This window comes from Limanda limanda, chromosome 11 (genome assembly GCF_963576545.1).
Source record: "Limanda limanda chromosome 11, fLimLim1.1, whole genome shotgun sequence".
NCBI lineage: Eukaryota > Metazoa > Chordata > Actinopteri > Pleuronectiformes > Pleuronectidae > Limanda > Limanda limanda.
In genome coordinates this window covers 22,546,338-22,569,174 of record NC_083646.1, presented here as the reverse complement: position 1 = coordinate 22,569,174, position 22,837 = coordinate 22,546,338, and the positions used below count along the sequence as shown (strand labels likewise).

Here is a 22,837-nt window from a genome sequence, read left to right as displayed (position 1 = left end):
AGTGTGGCAGATTGCAAACTCACCACATATTCAAAGACCAGAGTCAGGGTTTCCTTGGTGTGGATGATGTCATGGAGGAGCACGATGTTCGAGTGCTTCAGGCCTTTCAGAAGAGATGCTGCGGTCACAGAACAGAGGGAGACAAAGAGTTTGTGTGAAGCACATTTCCAGATACCAGACAACCAGCTATGATCCTTCATTAGCAGCACCATCAGAATTCACTACATAGTACAGGGGATTGAAACAGATTAAAACAGACAGAGAAAATACAGGGTGGATTTACCGCTGGAAGTTCTCATACTCATTTGTTCAACATGGTTATGATGCAATAGATGTTCATAGGTGGTGTCCAGGGAGGATGATCTAATCACCCATTACTTTACAAGCAAAGCTGTTACTGAGAAGGCCGGGTGTGATCAGCGCAATCTGGGACAGACGAACTAAGACTTTCACATGTAGTTCCCTTCATCTGCTCCACAATTAGGGAGGACTGAGCCAACAATTAAGATTTCATGGATCTCACTCAGTGTACCATCAACTGGATCTACAATCCAAAGGCTTATAGAGTTTACAGGGGTCAGTTTCTTATTGATTCATTAAAATTCTATACAGCTCGATGAACTGCTTCTTACAGAGACAAGTCTTTACACCAAGCAGGAGCTGTGTCCCTTCAGGAGCCATATTGTTCAGAGGCTTCACATCCTGCTGTTTAAGATGATAGTCGACATTGTCATTCAACACAGAAACACTAAACTCATGATGGATGAATTGACGTTCCTTTTTCATCAAGATAATCAGCGTCATATTCATATCAATAGTAGACGGCCAAATCATTGTCATTATTTCACTCTTGCCTAGGTAAAGGTTTCAGAATACCATTCTAATTCATTAATAAGCATCTGTATTTCAATAACACTAATTCATTTGAAATATTCCACCAATACTTCCCCATAGTGGTAATTTTCAGGCCTACAAAGTTTACTTTTTTAATAATAAAGAACGGAGAAGATTTACAAGAACATTTTCAAATAATAATCATGCAACAAACTGAATTGCTCTGCTTCCAACAATCACCTGGACATATTTACAGACAAATAACTGCTTGGCCACAGTGTAGCAATTCAGGGAATAGTTTCACTGGGACAGAATGCGAGAGCCGCATAATAAGTTAAATTTTTAATATAGGACATAAATGGGATTTTCAGATGGCTGCCAATGTCGTTCATTTAGCAAACACAAACTTCTTTTTCAAGGGCATAGGGGAACGTGGACGGACAGATCCTCAGAGAGCTGGCGAGTAATGGAACCTCATGAATACATTCATCCTGTATGAGAACCTAAAGGTTGTTAAAACAAAAATCAAATAAGCAGATGAAAGGCAGGAGAGAAAGACACCTCAAGGATCCTGTCACCAGCTTGAAGATCATACCCTCTCCCCTGCTCTCATACATCCACCCCATCCCTGGTAATGGGCACGAGTGTGTCTAGTTTTAATAAGTATGGAGACGCACACTCACACACACTCGCACACACTCGGCTCTCCTCTACTTGATACATTATTTCATTCTGTAGTGGTCTCTCCAGCTCAGTAATTGCTGAATTAGTTCATTTCAAAGTGCCTTTCTGATCTGTGTGTGTGTGTGTGCGTGTGTGTGTGTGTGTGTGTGTGTGTGTGTGTGTGTGTGTTTGTGTGTGTGTGTGTGTGTGTGTGTCTGAGAGTGTGTGTGTGTGATTGTAGGCCAACATCTATCTTTATGAGGACACATTTGAGGTATGGATTATGGAATGTGAAGACAAAGACTTTGTTTTGAGCCCAGGATGATTCTAGTTCTATCACACCATACAAAGCTCAAACATACAGAATCCTTCTCTTAACTATTGTTTATTTTCAAACATGCTCTGAGCTACTTTACAGTTATTCCTGGTCATTAGTGAGTCCTCCTCAAACAGTTCTACAATATATTGACAGTTTGGTATTATCTGTTTGTTGGACCCTTTGTGCAGAGCTTTTTAGAAACAATCTATGGTGCAGAGTGAAGTTAAAAAACAATATGTTCATCCTGTTTATCTGCATTTTTCATAAAATAAAACTGAAATATATTTATTATAGTTCACGCGTGTGGTTTAAGTTTGAATGATTTATCTGCTTTATGTTTTCCTACATTTCATTACTATTTCAGATTTTTGTTAAGCAGTTAACAAACACAATCTTCAGACCCATGGATCCAACTTAAAAAAGCTGTGTAATTCAGCTAGGTATCAAGTATTGCAGCAACAAAACGCACATTGTGCTATTACTTTGAAGGCGGATTGTCAAACAGGAAGTGATTCTGCTCTATTCACCACAAACTCTTGTGACATCTTCTTCGGTGTCTTCTACCTGTACGTGATTATAAGTAATAAAAGATTAATTAATAGAATTCAATTAAAAATGTATTAACATTTGAGCTACTGGCCGCCACATCCTCATGTGTCTCTGTCTTCATGTTCCCAAACAACATTAGGCTACGTAGATATATATAATAAGAAGATAAAGGCACTTTCTTTGTGAGCATCACAGATTTAACCTTTTATCAGCTGTTGTTTATGTAGGATTTTAAAAAAGGTTCGGCTCTGAGCACACGCCTGCCTGCATCGCTTCTGGGCGCCTTGGATGCTGTCTCCAGTAAACAATAAAAACCTAGACACACTTAAGTTCCACTGATTTTAGATGTAATAAAGATGTATTAAAGCAGGGATACAGAATTCCAGTAATGGTAAGATTTATTTCTACTTAAACCTTTTACCTTCTCTTATGGCTGTGAAGGGCGTTCCCTCCTCCTCTTGCAGACGAATCACCTTCAGAGCCACCAGTTTGCCGTTCACCCTGTCAACGACGAACACACCAACAAAATATGAGTAGGGTAATTTTGGGTTTTTGACATAATAATAGAATCTATTGAAGAATCGGTGAAGCTGTGGCTCAGTAAGAAACAGTTAAGTTGATGGAATGTAATTTAGCAGCGGCGGAGTGAGACGAGGGTACAAGGCCACAGGGTTACACCTGAATGAAGCTCACCAATCAAAGCTGCTGCAGCAGAATAAACATGGTTAGAGAGACGATTAGAGTGTGGAGCTTCATACATTAAGTGCGTGGACTGTCTGGGATTTCATTAGCACAGCCTGGGAGAGGAGCACCCACAATAAAGTGGAACATAACCATAACCATCTATAGTGATTGAAATAAAAGGAATTGCACGCATGCAGTATTCAGAAAATCTGCATAAAAATATGAAGTGTTACTGTTATTCATTTTTCCATTTAATCAATGTTTTCAGTTATAGCAGTGCTCCTGTATAATTAAGTGTAATATCCCCGCCTGCATGAGTGACTCTTATGAACTGTGAAGAAGAGAGACTGGATTAAACTGTGATTTGACATGCACACTCTACTTACTTGCTCTTCCCCTTGTACACTGTAGCATATGATCCCTCTCCCAGCTTCTCCAGCTTTTCATAGGAATCTGCCTTCCCAAACTTGGGGCTTGTGGGCTGAGAGAAAAAAAAGAGGAAAAAAGACGATATGAAAATGTAATATGATAGGATCAACTCAGTAACCCAGAAAAAGACAAGTCCCTGAGGATTTCCCAGAAGACATTACATGCCTATGAGTGATATTAAAATCTGGAGGCTTCCTGCTGCATCACCAGGGAGGTGTGGTGCCAGAGAAGAGGAGGAGAGAGAATTTCACAGTCTCCATGTGAGAAATATGAAGAGGAATTTTAATTTATTAGTCGACTTGTAACTTTTAGCACTTTTCCCTGTCTTGATATATTGAGGAAAGAATCAATAACTACAGTTCTGAGGAAATAAAACCCGAGACTGAACATCTTCATCCCAACTGGTAAAAGGTTGATTATTGTATCTGAGGTAGTGAAACACAGCTGAAGAGTTCTTATTTTTACACCTATGAGTTCATGAACTACTTTATTCAAATTATTTAGGTTATCACGCAGAAGTTCAAAGCAGTGAAAGTAGAGATTTTGTAAAATATTGGCCGCTAGCCACAGAGGCTAGTTCCCTCGCTGAAACTTCAGTCGATCTATTCTTCTGCTACTACTGCTGCTCTGATAAAAACTAAGATGCCTGCTGCCTAAATTTGTTTACATTGGTGTTTGACATGAATGAATAGTAGAAGATGTGTTAGCATCGTAGCTTAGCGAATACTAAAATGCCATTTAGTAGAGCACATACCTCCGCCCAGGCCTAACGGTCCCCTCGTGTTCAAATCCACATTTATTTGGGTCTTTACCAAATTCCACACACTCGGATATCAGTCCCTAAACAGATTTTTTTGTATTTGTAAGATCCATGAATCATTCCCTCGTAAATCTTACAATGTGCACAGAAAGTGATTCCTGGATCTCCCCCTTTGTCTTAATCCATGCCAAGATTTAATGGAATCTTTCTTGACCGCTACCACACCCTTCCACCAAGTTTCATTTACAACTGTTGAATAGTGTTTGTGTAATGTTGCTGACAAACAGACATACAGCGATGAAAACATAACTCCTGGGTGGAGGCAACAAGCAAGGAACCTGGGAATCGGATGAAGAAAAGGAACAAGACATCCGAGGAGGTCTAAATGAGGATGTTGTTTTAAAAAGCCACGGGACTCTCTAATGGACACTTAATGGATAAAGTGAGAAAAGCTGGGGTGGAAAGCACTTTCTACTCGGAAGCTTCCAACTTGGCCAACTGACAGTAAGTGTCCGTGCTGATTAAAACCTGATATCTCCCAGTGAATCTGTCGAGGAGTCCACTATCCCTCATCTCAACACAAGTGCTCGTCCGTGAACTGCTCTCAGAGAGTAGAGTCGGTTGCACTGCCTGAAAACGACTGCGACAAGGCCAATTTACACATTTTCATAATCCTGGCTGAAGCTATTCATTAGTGTCCTGCAGTGATGCTGGCAGGCAGTCAGTCAAGCCTCATATCACACTTATTAAATCTTATTTGTGTGCACATTCATTATGCATTTCCCGTTTGGTGCTAAATTAACAGGGAACCAAATACGTATAAAAACCTGAAAATCTCATTTGCATGATTGAGAAAATCATATTATTTGCAAACTGACTTTAATTAACCATGTGGACGATCACAGGCTGGTACTTTTGTTTCAGATGAAGAAAAGGTGCCAAAAAAAACGGAGACCTACAGAAAGTAATTGGCACCTCGACGGCATTGGAAAATCCACGTCAAAGCCAAAGCCAGTGCTGTGATATTCCTTTTAATTAATCAGTTGTGTAGTGATAATTTGAGCTACGGTGCATTGCTAAGCCCCATGCTAAAATTGAGTCCATTCTTTCTTTTCTTTATCAATCTATGCTCAATTCGATGACAAAATTAAACAGAACTATGGAAATGTTTGCAAATTTTATTAGAGAAGTCAAACAAAGGAACCTTCTGCTTCATGAAAATGTAGTTCTTTGCTTGGGTGAATTCTTCTTTGAAACCGTAGTTGAAGTCTAAACCAGGTGTAGAGAAACAAACGTTTCACAGGAAGACATGAGGTGAAGCAAGGAGCCTGCAGAGCTCAGAGACATAATGGTATCAAGGCTCAGATCTTATACACAAATTCCAATTATCATCATTAGCCAACGTGACTGGGATCTAGTAGAATATTCCTTTGCTGAGGTGTGGTATTTTGTATTGAATTGAGCAAGGGTGTGTTTAATTGCCTCAGGAATCATTCATTCATCATTGAGAAGTTAAATCGGTCCGTGGTAAATTTAGCGTGATGATTTGGGACATTTAAGGACAGCACAGTCTGAGATGAACCTAGATGTCTGCTAAGTTATATGGTAGATATGAGAATCAGGAATCTAAGCCGCTGTCAGTTTGGCTGCAGCGTTAGTGACAAACTAACTCAGAAGGTTGAGGCAGTCGTCTACTGACCAGAATGTCGGTTCCATCCGAGTCTCCTTCTTTCCCTGTGCTGAAAGTGTCATGGGTCACGATACTGAACCCAGACTGCCTCTGACGGCTGTGCCAAAAGTGTGACAGAGAAAGTGCGTCACATAGATGCACTGTGTGAAAGAGTGTGAAACGGAGCTGTAAAGTGCTTTGAGTGCTCATCAACAGTAGAAAAGCGCTAAATAAATGCAAATAAATAAACATTTAACCATGACAAATAATTATTTGTTTTCCTGGGCTTTTTTCTTGCTACTGATTCACACACCATCAGGTACTGTATAGGAACATGCATGTGATTGCCATGTTTACTATTTTAACAAGAATAAAGAAAGAAAGATGCTGAATTTGTTGACTTTCAAAGCCACTTAGAAACCCTTTCCTGTATATGATTCTGTAAAGTTGCACTTACAGAACTGGGGCTGGAGTGTCGGCGCAGTTTGGGGGACTCCTTGCCGCTGGAGGAACTCTTGGCACTGATGCAGGCATTGTTCTCGGAGTGGACCCTCTTCACCTGACTGGCCGGCTTCTCGAACGGGTCGAAGCCGCTCTGCGTGCGCTGAACTCTCACCTTCTTGTCCTCAGGGATGGTGTCCAGGGGCTTGATGACCGAGTCGTTTCCCTGGCAGCTGCGTGTGGACATCTTTGTGACACATATCTTTCAAAAAGCAAGACGACAGGGAGAGAAGAAAGGGAGAGAGAAGATAAAAATGAGCATTAGAGAAAAAAACAAAATCCATCTGCGATTACAAGCGTACAGCCAAAAATTGACTGTGCCCCTGTCTTCTGGATGCCGCCTGTGTTTCATCTCTCTGTCAGCCTTGGTCTCTTCCCTCCCTGCAGAGCATTGCTGCTACCTTTCTCCTAAGATGAGAGTCTCTCTTTTCTCTGATCAAAACAGCTCCAGTCTCGCTCGGCTCTGCTCCACACACACCACAGACTGCTGCTGGTGCTGCTTCCATACAGCGCATTCACAAAATCCCACCTTATCTCTGACACCTACCCATCCGTACGATTGTCTCCTACAAGCCCACGGGCACACACACAAACACAAACACACAAACACACAAACACACACAGCCCTCCACACTCCACATCTACTCTCCAGCACAAAGCACCTTGCCAGCCGCTCCTCCGCCATGGACTGTGTGCATTGATCACAAAAGACGCAGGCCGCATGACATGTTTTGCCACGGCTCCCGTCAGATTAAATATTTAGGCCTAAACTCCCCTGCAGGAAGAACTTCTAATTACCCTGATACACAAGGAGGAGTCATCTTGCAGTGGGCTTGCATGGTATTTAATTTGGGCCAGGTTTCAATAGACACAATGGAGCATTTCCCGCAACACAAAATTCCTTCTCTGTCACTATGTTAAGTTTGTATAAGAGTTTTTGATAGTGATGATGATGATGATGTTAAACTGATATACTGGATATTAAAGTATTTGTTCATTGTATGAAGAGTGGCCAGTTGTGGTATTGACTGTATCTACATCTTAGAAAATTAACAACAAGTTTTTGAACCCTGTGTGTTTCGTATCAAGCAACCACTCAACTGTTAATGGTAGAAAGTCAGCAGCCAGGGTGGAACATAACAAAGTACACTTACTAGTATAGCCTACTGTTGATAAGTCAAATTATTCCCTCTATTATTTATTTCATATTTGTGTCCATTTTATCTTAATTTCTACTTCTACAGCATTGAATTTCAGTACTGGAACATGTAGACAGAAGGAGAAGAAGATAGATTTATTTTTATTTTGAACACAACAACACCGAAGTGGACATGTACTTGTTATTTTGCTGAAATTGACATAAAAATCATAAGCTTTTACTATGACACAGCTAAACATAGTTAGAATTAATATGTTGTTCATATATTAAGGCTTCAGTTACAATGATTCCTTAATTTATATTCTGATATGTACCATGTATAACTTCTTTTAGCTATGTCAGGATTTTGAATATCCTACATAAACTGTCGTCCAGCACATGATAGTCACATTTCCGCTGTAAATGATTTAACCTGGATAGAGTGCCAGGACATCCTGCTCTGAGTGTCAGGTTCCAATAAAGTTCACTGCTTGTGACCTGGCTGGGGCTTTCTCTTTAATTTATTTTATTAAGCTATTTATTCATTGTAAATTATAGTAACGCCATTATGAGGTAAAACATAATTATATCGGTTTGTTTTGGTCCTCTGTTCTGTGGCTCTCTCTTATTAACAGCCTCCGTGCTGTCTCTGGAAGACGATACCCCTGTCAGCTTCATTGTTGCTATTCATTATTGTTCTAAAACACACCTGAGCTTGGTTGCAAGCGCCTGTTTGCATGAGGGATAACGTGTACGTGTGAATGCTGCGTTAATGATCAGGCCTCTATGTATCCTCAAGAGCTCGTTGAACCGTATTATCCAAACCAAGCACCTCACTCTCAAGAGACAGGCTTAACTTCTTGGTCTCCAAGAGGAGAATAAGAGGCCGTGGCAGATGCGCCCCCCCCCCCCCTCCCTGAGACCGGTTCTTGTGGAGGTTTGTCTCCAGTCCACTGTTTGTTTTTTCCTGTTTAGGGATCTGTGTTTTTTTTTTATAAAGTTGTAAAGTCTCAACCTTACTATAGCTGTGTCTAAATTTGTGGGCTTGTTTTGTTTGCTCTTTGTTTTTCAAAGAGGTAATATCGGCAAAAACTGAGGCGAAAACGTCATAAGAATGTGTTATTAAATTGTAATTACTCAACAGAACAGCTCATGGTACACACATAAAAAAACAAACATATTTTCAACTTTTTTAATAAACAAAATAACTTTTTCAGTCGTAGCTCTGCTGCTAGATGAGTGGGAGATGCAATAAGAAGAGCAGCGTGTCTCATCGCAGTTCTGCAGATTGAGACACAACTTCTGCAAAGAGCCTGAGGATAATGTACACAATACACAATATAGGCTATAAACGTTACATTAAAATAATTGGAAGCAAAAAGTCAGTCCAGGGCATGGATTATGGGAAGGCCAACTGATTTGTGGGAGGAAGCAGGTGCTTTGCTACATCTGTTTTCCTCTGTTGCCAGGATGGGAACGCCCCCCCAAAGACAGCCGAGACGCAATTACACCATATCGATTCTGGTTGAAGGACGGCCTCTTTAATCACTACCTCTCCCACCACCAATGCATACATGTACACATAAAAACAAACTGTGATACATAACATTGTTTCCCTATAATTTATTCTGCACTGGAGCAGTCACCCTTTTGCCCCAAAGGGATCATTAAGGATTAATCTTATCTTAGGGTTGTCATACAATAATGGAAGAGGAACACAGTGGGCAGGCCCAGGCTAATGCAACTATGTCCAGAGAAGTAGTTACTGATGACATTAACTTGAACGATGACAAGAACCATAGAGGCCATAAAAGACCAATCAACCATGGAGCCTTCATATGTGCTCTGCCTACTCAAGGCTCTCGGCCATGTTAACTTGGCCTCATTCAGGGCTTGCCCCCTGTGTGAACGCATTTCCATTTTACAGAGACAGAGCAGGGCTATCAGCTTGCCGGGGCTCATCATCCTGGGCTCAAAACGATTGTAGGACGACACACTAGAGTAGAGATGGAAAAAGTATAAAACCTGCCTGATCCTCCTCTCCTTCAAACCTCCCTGTCTGGAACGCACACGCCTTTGTTTCAGTGTTCTACAATACACAGATAAAGCTGTGTGTATGTCTTGCTAAAAATAGCTGGTGCTTGCTCAAACACTGCAGCTTTGTGTGTGATGCTTTGGTCAGGCCTTCTGACAGAGATGTGAACATCAGATGGGTGAACAGAGTGATGGCCTGATACAACAATGACTGCCTTTAACAGAATATCTGATCCGAGGGTTAAGCTGACAGCTGACAGCTAATAGTGACGTCTACATGACTGCTGACCACATTCCGCAGCAAGGAGAAAATATGGATCAGGCATGTTGATTAAGAATAATTTAACTTCATGTGGTGGATGGCAACATTATCATTAATTTGGACAGTCAAATTAATAAGGTCACATATTCACACTCCTTTTAGCTCAGTTTTGGTCTCCGCCCTCTGGCTGCTACATGTTCCAACATGGTTGTTACCTGCTAGTTGCTAACTTTTGTGGTGCTGAGGAGGGGGAACATGGTGGATTTATCAGAGCTGTTGCTATTGCTGCTAAAAAGCAGTGATGACATCTGTGAGACTGAACCAGAACTATAAAGCAAAGGGCCGTAAAACAAAATCAATTCACTGAAAGTTGCTAAATTGCTTCGGAGAGTTACGGGGGACTGCAAATTCAGTTAATAAACAAACATTGATGATTGCATTTTGAACCAACTTGCTACATCTCTGATCTTTGACCTCTCTATAGGTTTCTACTAACATTTAAAAAATGCATACCATGCATGCACTAAGTTTAACCTAATAAGGGAATGTTAACCTTTTCATGATGTTCTAACATTTCACAATGATGTCATCATTAAGATGATGCATGTTTGGTTTATCTAAATTATTGTGTGTTATTGGTTGCAAAATGAATGCTTCACTACACTATATTCGCTATATTATTCCCTTAGTTGTATAGTGACATCTTGATGACATCTTCTACCATGTCATCGTAGATTCATTTTCAAGCTACATAGGCCTCAGGTTGTATAGTCTCGTAAAAAATGCAGAGAAACCAGAAAAAAATGCATTTGTGAACAATGCTTATTGTTATTTTCTGACTTCATTGTAATTTTCTTCATCACATTACTTGTAAGATGGGGAATATTTGTCACTATAGACGTTATACTGTCTGTATTATTTGTGGAGATATCTGTGTGTGTTGACTCTTGACCTTTAAGGGATCATATACAATAATAATTTGAGTTATGTTCCCTAAGTTTGGTGAAAACTTGTCAACATAACTCATTTACTAGTTCCGATACCTTGGGATATGGGCTTGCAAATCAACATATCACGACTCATTGTGATGACAACTTGTGTCTCCACACACAAACATAATTTAGGAATTTGTGAGTTTGCATCCATTCTGTAATGGAATATCATAATTTGTTTTTTGGCACACCTTCATACAAAGTTTCCCATATCCTTGAATTATGTTGGACTCCAGTCAAAGCCAAAGTGACTTCTCTCTGCAAGTCACTTTTAGTGGGTGTACGAGCCAAACTAAATATCTAACTGCACTTTGCAATTTTTGTCTCTGTATCATTTTGAATAGCGTCTTTAGGATATTGGATGAGACTCTTAATATATAAATAAGCAACAGCTAATATCCCAACATCCCCAAGACAATGCTGCAGAAAAAGCACAAAAATACCCCTCCAAATATATATATAAATACAGGTCTATACAATATTTTCAACTCAACATTATTGAATTAGCATAGAAATAGCTGTCCATTGTCATTATATATAGCATTGATATGTTTGTGATATTTATGTGGAGACTGGTGCACTTGATATTACTAAGACAGAGAAGTGGAGTGGTGTCTCGGGAGCTTGAGTTTTGTGTCGGGGAGAGGAGCTGACTTTACTGCTGACTTTGGGCTTTTCCAACTCTGCAGAACCACAAAAAAAAACTATAAAACACACTAGAGGAAACAAACAAACAATCAAGCAGACAAACACACACACAGCCATACTGAGAGTAGAGACTGTCTTTGACTGACATTCACTTTAATGTACTGATCTTATAGTACATGAGAAAAATGTTGTAAAGTAAAATACAGCAAACCATTAGTGTAGGAATATGAAATGAAATGGTAACCTACAATAGAGAGAAATTACATAATGACTCAGAGTATTAATATAATCTCCCTCCTGCACGCTGCTTGCATTTTTCATGCATTCCTAATGACTAAGCATCTACCGTTGGTGTCTTGACATAACAAGATTAGTTAATAGCCTGATACATCACTGCACTGTTCTTTTAATCACAGAGACATAAAGTTACCGTCCTGGTCATAGGTCAGTTATGAAACCCCGGTGTCTTTTCTCCCCGGTAGCCGACAGTGTTGTCAGCCGCTGTTAACTCAGCACAACACTGGTAGCTTCCTCTTTAGATGTGTGAGCTCTCGTGATGGGCATCCACTTTTAAACCTGCACACTCAGCAAACACCGAAGCCCGGTTGATCCCAGCGGTGAAATTAAATTTTACACATTCCAAGTTGAGCTCTATTAAACTGTAATATACTGTATCACCATGACACTACAGGCTGCTTCTGCCTTGCGATCACTACCTGGATCATGATTCAGCAGGTTTCACACAATTGTATTTATCTATTAGATTAGATTAGATTTCTTTATTTATCCACACAACGGGGAAATTCACTTGTTACAGCAAAAAAGAGAAAAACAGAATTTAAATAACAGTGCCGAAGCAACAATAAAAAAGAAAGATCAAAATATATACACTACTAAACTACACATAATGAGAGTAAAAATATACTGCATCACTGTTGTTAATGCCTTACAAATTGTCTCCACAAGTATATGTACCTCGGAGCTCAAGCTAGCTTTATACTTGAAAGTCAATGACAGTTCTATACAGTGTCTTCACTCACAGTAAACTCCTGAAGGCGGTTTTTGAGGTCCAGCCACATTCTTGAAGGATGAGGTGTTTGGTCACACATTCAACCTCCTCATAGTGCAACTGGCCATTGCTTTTGATTGAGATGCTAGAGACTAAAAAACACAGGCGTATAAATGATTAAACTGGCCGGCTTCCCAGCAGTTTTCGACTTCAGTGGAGGACACAGCCACTCAGGAGAATGCTGTGGGCAGGATTCATCCCACCGACTACTCTCCTTACCCCCCCAACCCCGGTAGCCTCCTTGCTCATCTTCAACACTACTGTCACGTATAGGACTGTGAAACCTGAGCCAGGAGCCCAGACGTACAGCAAAGATATTCCCTGAAGCAGAGCAATTTTTCACTCTGTTATAATGCAAAAGTGCTGGTGGCAATTTTGTAATGCTGTCTCCCATACGACGAATACTACTCTGAGGAGTCATTATAGATTCTCGGCACAACATCAGGCTGGAAAAGTATCAAAATCAGTTCTCATTACATTACAGCAATTCTGATATGAGGCTGTGCTTTTTTCAAAGTTATAATATTGAGCTTTACACTTTCAGCATCACGGTATTTCTTGCAGAAAACCATCCATGTACTACTCCGGTGGTCCAGCACGAAAATACACAGACTCTTTGATTGAATTTGCTATTGTTGGGTGTTTGAAATAAAAATAAAAGTCAGCTAATAAATAGATTTTATTATCACAGTCTGCTGTTCTATATATAGACCATATTCAAACATATTCCAAATAGACTTTGATAAGTTGCAGTTCTTACATTTAATGGAATTTGAATTCAATGTGTTAACATGTTAAAATTAGCACTTAACACAAAGGACAGCTGCAGCCATTAGTTATTTTTTGTATTTGCTGGTAAACTGAAGAAACTGGCTACCTGAAGTGGTTACAAGTCATGTCTGGTGTATGAATATGGGAGGGATGAATGTGACCAGAGGGAATTTTGCCTCAATGCCACCATTTAAATACTTTGTGACCAACTGGTAGCACTAGCTGAAATGTCACAGAACCACCAGAGTCAAATGGTTTAATCCTCCGAGCACCATAAATATGTGGACTACATTTCATCACAATTCATCCAATCTGTTCATTCTGGACCAAAGTGGTTCACCCTCTGACAGGTCTTTTCACAGAACAATGGCACAAGTACAGCTAATAATTTAAGCACATTTTGACAATGCAGAGTCCTCGTGAAATCAGCATAACAATACAGCAGTTACTAGAGGTGGTTGTCATGTGTAATAGGCCACTGCTGACTCATTAACACGAGTGCCACTTAAGCAGACACCTTCATTTTGTAGCCACTTGATATGAATCACATCACGTGCCCCGCACTGTATCTCTGGGGAATCTGAATTAAATCATTGCTGTCAGAGGCCTATGCTGCACTGAAGCTCGTCTGCATGTATTTTGGTTTGTAACCTCAATATGAAATGAGTAAAGCATGCTCAGCGGGTGCATGTCATGAGGGGCCATATAAAAACAAAGTAGTGGTTCAAATACAGAGCACAGTCCAATGCTTTTTAAACTATTTCCTGCTCGTACTGAGCCTTACCAATCCATTCTACATCCCAGAGCTCGGATTTCAAAATGTGGTAATTGTCTGGAAAACATCCACTGGAACTGTCTGAACTTGGCTGCTTGAAATTCAGCACTGGGTAGATGAGTGGCTTCTAACCAGTTTGGATGAACTGCTTCTTGTGACCCATAACAAACGGTTGTAAACAGATAAAGTGGCCTAGAGTCAGACATCAAGTATCAATGTTTTAAACACTAAAAGCAATGTCTGACCATCGATACTAATTGTACAAAAATAAAGCTGTAACGTGATTAAGCATTACGGATATCTAATAAACTGAAAAACTACAAGACTGGTAGCAATAGCTCCAGCATGTGTTGACAAATGAGCCGACAGTTTTGATTTGGCTAACAGCATCCGTTCGGCCTAGTAGTCTCGTGTCTGTGGCTTCAAAAGATAATGCAAAAGAGAATGATATAGGCCCTGCCCCTTTGAATGCCATTTTGATATTTTTTACTTCCTCCCCTACATCTTTCATTCAGGCATCAACAAACTTAGTAACAATGTGTTTGTTTGTGTTATCACCGCTGCAGCCTCATGCTCGCCTTCCAGGGGAGATTGTCTCAGAGTATGCACTCGTTCTTATTCCAATTTGTACTGTTCATTATGTCAGACAGCCAGGAGGCGTCTATGACAGCAGACTTTTAGTCCTGCCTTCCAGTGTTGCCAACAGGTATAAGCATGGTTGTCTGGTTGTTTGGTCAACCTTGTTCCTTCGAAGTCTACTGAACACTTAAGGCTATATACAGTGCCTCTATCTGTCCAAAATAAACTCGGTACCAGGCTACAATTGTAGCAACCTGAAACATGATAATACAACTGTGAGACCAAATAAACAACCTCAAAGAGGAAGTAATGTGGTTATGACTTGTTTCATGCTTTTATTGAAGCAACCTTAGGATCTGAAGCTCAGGCGAAAACATCCTTTGTCACTTCTTTGTTACACTTAAGACATGGCCCTGTATCCTTTAACAACACTCACGCTCTCTCAAACACATGACACCCTGCAACTCCACTCCTCCTGTTTCAGTCCTCCTTCCTTATTCTTGCTGTCTTCTGGCCTGCTGTCTTCCCAAGGAGCTGCAGAAAGCCTCACTACCCGTCAACAGAACGTAACCACAGATGGTAAATGGCCTGTCCCTGTCTCTCTACCTCGTCCTCCCTCCAGTACCCACGCTCCATCCTTCTGGGCTCGGAAAAGACCCGGGAGTCAGTCATCACCTCCTCCCCATCGAGATGCACTAGGGCTCAGGTGGCACATCCACTCTAAAGCTGTCATGCTAGCATAGAACTCATCATCACACCCCAACACCCCAAAAACAAAAACACCAGACACTTGTACACGCACGGTACACACAGATAACGACAACCCATATCTGCTCTATAAATGTACATGAGCTGAGATGTCTGCAAATCGCCTCGTACAGTAAGTGTGTGTGTGTGGCATGTCTGGGGAGCACTATTCATGCTCAACGACACACACACACACTCTCACACTCACAGAAGCAATGCATCCAAAGCAAGAGAAGACGTGGATAGGGGAGTAATGACAAGGGATGGAGAATAAAATGAGCAGCAATCTCAGTCTCCCTCTTACCTTCCAGGAAGAAAACAGCACACCTGGATGTCTCTAAAGAGCAGACAGAAAGCATTCAAGCCAAGCTCTCTCCCTGCAAACCAGCTCAAAACATCTCCCTCCCTCCCTCTCTCTCTCACTCTCTCTCTCTCCCTCTCTCTCTTTCTCTGTCTCTCTCTCTTCCGCTCCCCTTTGCAAGCTGGAAAGGATGAGATTGTACTATAAGCAGAGGGGGAGTGAAATCCGAGTCGGCAGAGGGTATTAGGAGGCTTGTTTTGCTTCTGGCCGACAGCCCTGAGAGACTGTGAACTCGTGGCTCGTGAGGGACAAGGCGGGGGGGGCACGGAGGCTAAGGAATGGGTGCGCTGCAGCAGATGCGAGAGGAAAAGTCCGCCTGCCGTGACATCCTGAAACCCTCAAGGACCCCTGCTCTGCTGGAGTGGTACAGCCCAGAGGAGTTTAAGGAAGCAAACAGTGTCTGCAGCAGAAATGGCTAGCAGCTGAGGCTGCAGCGATGCAAGCACGGCATGAATGTTTGTGAATGTGAGCTGAGCTCAGTGAAAATCAGCTGCGGTGGGTGAAATGTGAGAATGTGGGATTCTGGGCGCACAGTGGCTGTTTCCTTAAGATGCCACCAGACAGGACGAGAGGAGACGAGAGGGATAAATACACCCAAACATCTTCAGTAAACCTCCATCGTCATTCAAAACCTCCCTTTGGAATAATGCCATGTTTTTGCTGTCATAAAGAAAGTGTTTTCTTCAAATAGGGCAGGAGAGAGCAGCATATCTCCAGCAGCTCGCTCCTGACTTCCGAGCAGCTCGAAAAGAAATTCAATACTTTGATTCACAGCAAATATACTGCAGCATATAAGAACAGAATCATAAGTGGTCCATTAAGACAACCAGGATCATCGCATACATATAAGGGTTCTCTGCAGAATATTTAAACCACTGTCGAGTGTATTTTCTAAGGCAAATAACTATTGCAGCACATCACCACATCACACATAAGATGCCATTTTCCTCTGTTATTTTAAAAATTGCTTTCATTAAAACTTGGTGCCACTAAAACTTTCATTATTGTGAAAGCTAGAGATATAACAAATTTGTACCCACTTCCGAATCAAACATTAACTGCAGAGGGATGCAGAATGTGATGGCCAACACATTACTGCAAAACCGCGACCATGTGATGCTTTCCTTATGATTGAGCTCATAACCGTCATCACCACAACTTTTCTTTCTCTTTTTTGCTGGTGAAAGTTACAGGAGTGCACATGCAGGGTTTTTTTCTTGCCGGAAATTAGGCAGGGGTGGTACTCAGCCGTCATCCTGGGGAGGGGATGGTTGTACCAATTTTGGGTGTTCTCATACATGTTTGGACATTAAAAATGATTTATTTTTATAAATTTTACCAGCTCTGTCAATAATTTACTGCTCCTCTCTGTGTCATTTGTGCTGCACACTGCCAACAGCAGCCGAGTGAGACCGGGCTCGCCATCTCCTCCCGCTCTCTATACATTGCCTAAGTTTAAAAAGTCTGTTGAGTTTACAAATGTCCGATCCCACTGTTTGTGTGTGTGTGTGTGTGGCTGTCTGCGTGTCAGCGATAGAGAAACAAAGGAAAAGCGCAAGCGGAGATCGCATAGCTATGAAAAAAGATTTGACTCATTAAGAAAAGTATCAACCATTATGTGGTGATCAGTGATGATATTGTGGCGTCAATGTCAACAAATCTAAGTTTTGATTGTAGCGGCTTAGAGACGTGGGTGCCAGAGTCAGAGAGAGAGAGAGAGAGAGAGAGAGAGAGAAAGCAAAGCAAAAGCAAAAGGTGCGTTTTGGTCACAATGACCCTAAACTTTTATCTTTGACCACCAATATTGAATCAGTTCTTCATTGAGTCAAAGTGAATGTTTGTACTAAAATTGGAGAAATTCCCTCATGATGTTTGTGTTCACAAGAATGGGAAGCACGGATTGACAACCCAATACCATGGGGCCATGTAACATAAATGCATACAAATATTGCCTTGATATGAGAGAGAATACATTTACAGGATGATAGAATAGTTTTTTGTAGCAATTCATATGTACTTCAATAAAAAGCACATCAGGTTTCCCACACTGTCTTCACAACACAGATTATAGCAAACAGACATAATCTACTCAGAAAACATATGGTACTTATCGCAAATTAACTTCAGAGTCACACTAACTGCACTTGATTCTTTCACAGAATCGCTGAGAGTGCAGCCTACTTAATTCATATTCCATTACTGCAGCTGTGAGATACATAATAGTTCACAGAAAATCCTTCTATAGTCTCAGTGAGAGATTATATCCACTTCTGTTTTCAATACACTGTTTGGTGCTTTAATACAACAGCCATTTATTCAGAAGACAATATGGACAAAAGCTTGAATAACAAATGATTCATCTATTGAACAATTGCATATTCAATTACCGGCATATGGCACATATGTATTAATAATGTGATCAGGCTACTGAAATTCTATTTATCTTGTCATACATTATCTGATTAGAATACTGATTATTGATTATCATCCACCCGAGGCCTGTACTATGAGACAGGATGTGTGGTTAGTGAGGTAACTAGGTGGTTTATTACCTACCAGTCGCCATGGTAACTCGTGTTGAGCACCTAACCTGCTCCAGGGCAGATTATGGTTGAGATAACAGATCAACATGTCCCAGAGAACCACCTACTGACCAGTCAGTTGGAACAATGTGTCACCATTCGAAGAAGGAGGGTCTCTTATAGGGCACAGTGCTCATAGACCAGGAAACCCTTTGGCTTCCTTATTAACAGTCTTTACATAAGTGAATCTCATTATTGCAGAGGACCAGCTCCTCAGCAGGAGTGCACTCCTGTGTGGGAGGGCCCCCCCCCTCCTTATTTCAATTGTTTTATATTGGCTGTAGTAATGTCTTAGCTGCTGCTTTGTGCTTTAATGCATCCCCATCACCAGAGAGTGACTGAAGCACTAAAGTCACACGTGTACTTGTTTTATTGTTTCATTCAGAAAGTATTCAAATCCATTCACTTTTACTCACATTTGCTTCTGTTGATAATGTTGTATAACTGAGCTCAGTCCCTTCAACCTCATGGTGTGATGTAGGCTTGTGGGTCCCTCCCTTGTGTTTGCAAATTTACAGCAATGTCAAAATACATCTGACACGTCTATGTCTTCTACCTGTGTGTCACTGCTTTTTTACCCAGCGGTATTTGTTTTCTTTCTTTTAGCGTTATAAGCGTCATTAACGCGGCACTCACTCACGGTGAATCCAGTGTGGGATCCCAGCATGTTTTCTCATATCGACTCTACGGACTCAGGAGGCCAGTCCGCAGAAACTGTGGAGCTTCTCAGTCTGACATTTACGTTCACACATGCACCTTCTCCGGAGAAAATACTTCGGAGCACAGTTCATGTCCGAAAGCAGTTTTACTGTCCTCATCTGGGCATCTGGTTTTATTTATAGGTACATCTTATCTTCAGTAGCAAGCCCGTTTTCATTTGCAGCAAATACAAACTATTGCTTTGATGATTGCATGTTGTCGTAGTCTGCTATGTTCCCAGCACTAATTCCTACAGTACAACAACAGAGGTTAGACAAGGACGAGTTATACGACTGCAGGAGTGAATGTGTTGCAGTTATTGTGTATGTGAACGTATATGTTAATTTCGTACAACTACTTGACCTGTTTCCTCAGCTCATCTGCATCATCAATCTAGCCTCCCAAGTCATCTGCCACTCAACATACGAGTCATTCGACACAGGACACTTCTCCTTTGTTCACAATCTCTCTCACATTCATTCTAACCCCAGTTTTTTTTTTTCCTCACTCCTTCTTTCTCTCTGTCATGGATGACCTTGACTGACAGGCTTGTTGCCACAGGAACCACACTATAGCTGTTGTGTTCAGCCGAGGCAGGAAGGTGTGAAATCCTCAATAAAATGTCTCAGATTGGATCCGAACAAGAGCTGATTTCCAATCCACAGCAGACAATGAACAGTTCAAACCATGACAAACACACACACACACACAAACAGTTTAATGTGTGCAAGAGTGGTACAGTGGGGGGAAAAGCCTGTAGGTCATTCATTATTTAATGTAACACACAAATGGCCCTGCCAGCAGATGGAAGTAGAGGCCGAATACACACACATACACACACACGCACACGCACTGAACACGCACATGCACACACACACGCACACACACACTCTCTGTATACAGGCTACTGGGCTGAATGTAGGATCCATCGGGGGGTAAGGAGTGAAAAAGGGCAGAGAGACAATGCACAGCTGCCCGGATGTATTTTGAGCACAAGACTAAGACTACCACATACTATCATTTGAATAAAATGTAAATGATGCAGCATGCAAGTGTGTTTTGTTCCTCCAGCTTTGTGGAAACAGTTTGGTTTTTTGTCAAGATAACTCTAGTATATGTAGTGTACAGCCCATACAACACATCTGGGATAAAACAGAATGCAGAATGACGTGATGAGTCCTCATCACTCAAAAACAGAATAGGACCTGGTATGAAGATAGGTATGCATTTCTCCTACTATTAAACTGAAATATTGTTTTGACATTTGTTTTCATAACAAGCAAGACCTCTTGGAAAAGAGCAATAGAGGTGCTGTTAGGTGTTAGTGATTTCCCTGTTTCCAGGCTTTATGCAGAGATCCCAAGAGGTTTCAAAAACTATTTCTTTGAGCAAACCACCAACACAGTTTTTTATCATAATTTGTGTGCATTGATTTAATTCAGCACTACTTGCATCGGAAGCCCAAGGATGTGTGTGTGTGTGTGTGTGTGTGTGTCCACAGTATATATGTTTTCCTTTCTTAGACATGGTTTTTATCAATTTGCAGAAAACATTTAGGCTGCATCATCTATTACACCATGTACTGTTTACTGTAGATATATTGTTACGCTTCATTCTGTCATGGTATGGTAACACAAATGAAATACTGCAATTACCAACATGGAAGTATTATGGATTTTACATGCGATTGTATAAAACATTAGTAGGTAACTGATATCATAAGTTTTATTTTAGAATGATTCTTTTTTGAACACACACATGTTATGTGCATGAAATTAGATACTGTCCCTCCAAAACCATTTTGTAAAAAAGCAACATTCCTGACTTGCTTGGTTTACTGCAGTGTTTTAACTGGCTCAAGTGTTTCTGCTTAATATGTTCTGCAGCTGGAGCCTGAAACTGCTGAATTCTTGTCACTGCTGAATGTCATGAGGTCACGATGGCAGGAGTCTGTGGAGGGGTTTTAATTTTAATGCAACAGACCCAAAAAGTGGAAAAAGTTGGCGGGGAAAGAGAGAGAAAGTTAGATTTTACTGTATATCCTATTGATATTCAGTCTGGCCACCAGCATGCATTCACCACTCAGGTACAACAACTCTCTTCCCAGTCACACTGTCCCTCAGTAGCACCTTAACGTATACTGGTGGGCCACTACATCAACAGACTGCTGGACCTTCCACTGACCCATAAAGTTTTTACAGGCCCAGTGAGCCCCTCTCTGTGTCTATCACTCAGGGTGGGCATGAGAGCACCTCCCCACCCTCCCATCACACACTGGTTTCAGTGCAGTTTTGTACCTTGGTTGATAAACCTGAGGGACTTTTACATTTGTTGCCTTGTGTTAATTATGGATCCTTGTTAATGTGCGACCCTTAAGTGCAGTACCCATCCTAAACCTGCCTGTGTGGAATGGGTTGTTGTCTTGTGTTAATGCTCTGGAGCTACTTAAGAATTATTCCTTGTCATTAGTGAGTCATAACAGATGTCACTTTTTATTGTTTGTGTGCAGAATGTTGTGTGTAGAGCTTAAAGTCTATGTTGCAGAGGGAAGTTAATAGTACATCCTACCTGGTTTACCATTTATTATCAATATATTATCAATGTGTTTCATTAAAATTTAACTGAATTTGCTTTATTGTTCATGTGTGTTGTATAAAAATAATGTGTACCTACTTAACTGGTATTATTTTATCAAACATTGCATTTCGGTTATTCCAGAGGTCTGTTAAGCAGGTATGTGACAGTTTAGACCACTGTCCCTGTTTGGCTGCCTGTCGGCGGCGCGCATTGATGGATGGTGTGAGCGGCAAGGCCCTCAAGCATACATTCTCTTTGTTCAAACACTCACAAACAATCTTACCCGCTCACCACGGCTCTGTACTGCAGACTAAAAGAGTCAGGGTGGGGCTGAGGGCTTTAAATATGGTGTCAGGAAATACCTGCTGCAACTGATTGGACTGATTGGCCATGTTTGGGCCAAACCATTTTCCCTTGTGTCAAAGGGGGACACTGGACATTGACATTGGACATTAATGAGTGACAATTTTAAATGTACTAGTGAAAATCACTAATCTGCTAAATGAAAGTAACATTAACATGCATGCTGTATTTTTTGATGGGTGTATTCATGGTTGGTTGGCAAAATGCTCAGTATTATAATCCCCCTGTTGATTGGGCCTGTCTAGTGGGAGGGGCCATGGGGTATATAACGGGTGAGCTGCTGTCCTTCTGACAGTCTGCTGCATGCTGTTGCCGGAGGAGGTTGTCGGTGTTGTGCAGGGTGCTCAGCTCTCCACGGAATATCTACTGAGGTGATTATTCTATTATGTTGTAATTGAGTTTAATTTGCATTTATTTTGCTAATGGATTATTTGATTTATTGACATTGATTATTTGAAGTACCGGTATTTGATTTTGAATATGCTTTGATTTATTATAGAGAATATTTGATTATTGATTATTTGAATTGATTGAATTATTTGATTGTGGAATTGGTTTTGAATATGTTTTTATTTGACTATTTGCAGATGTTTGGGGTTTTGGCCTCCTATGTATGTTGTGCACTTATTTTGACATGTTGGGAGAATAAATGTTGTTATAAACCAATTTGCAACTGTGTGCCTTGCCATCTTTGGGTTTGAAAGTCCAGTCTTTTTAAGGTTACATTACCTTCACCCGAGGCGGGGTGTGACAATTGGTGGCAGTGGTGGGATGGCAGGCCGCAGAGGTTTTAACAAGCCTGGCAGAGGCAGAGCGAGAAGTGGGTTACGAT

General features: G+C 41.0%; 1 protein-coding gene across 1 annotated transcript in view; it reads right to left on the bottom strand.

The window, feature by feature from the left end:
* The window catches only part of cdk14 (cyclin dependent kinase 14), a 113,325-nt gene that overhangs the window by 56,408 nt on the left and 34,080 nt on the right, over window positions 1-22,837 (bottom strand). Inside the window, exons 3-6 of the mRNA XM_061082003.1 lie at window positions 6,365-6,610; window positions 3,436-3,530; window positions 2,787-2,866; window positions 24-118 (exon numbers count right to left, since the gene is read on the bottom strand). Of these exons, the coding sequence (XP_060937986.1) occupies window positions 24-118; window positions 2,787-2,866; window positions 3,436-3,530; window positions 6,365-6,610 (516 nt within the window). The remainder of the gene's footprint in view (window positions 1-23; window positions 119-2,786; window positions 2,867-3,435; window positions 3,531-6,364; window positions 6,611-22,837) is intronic.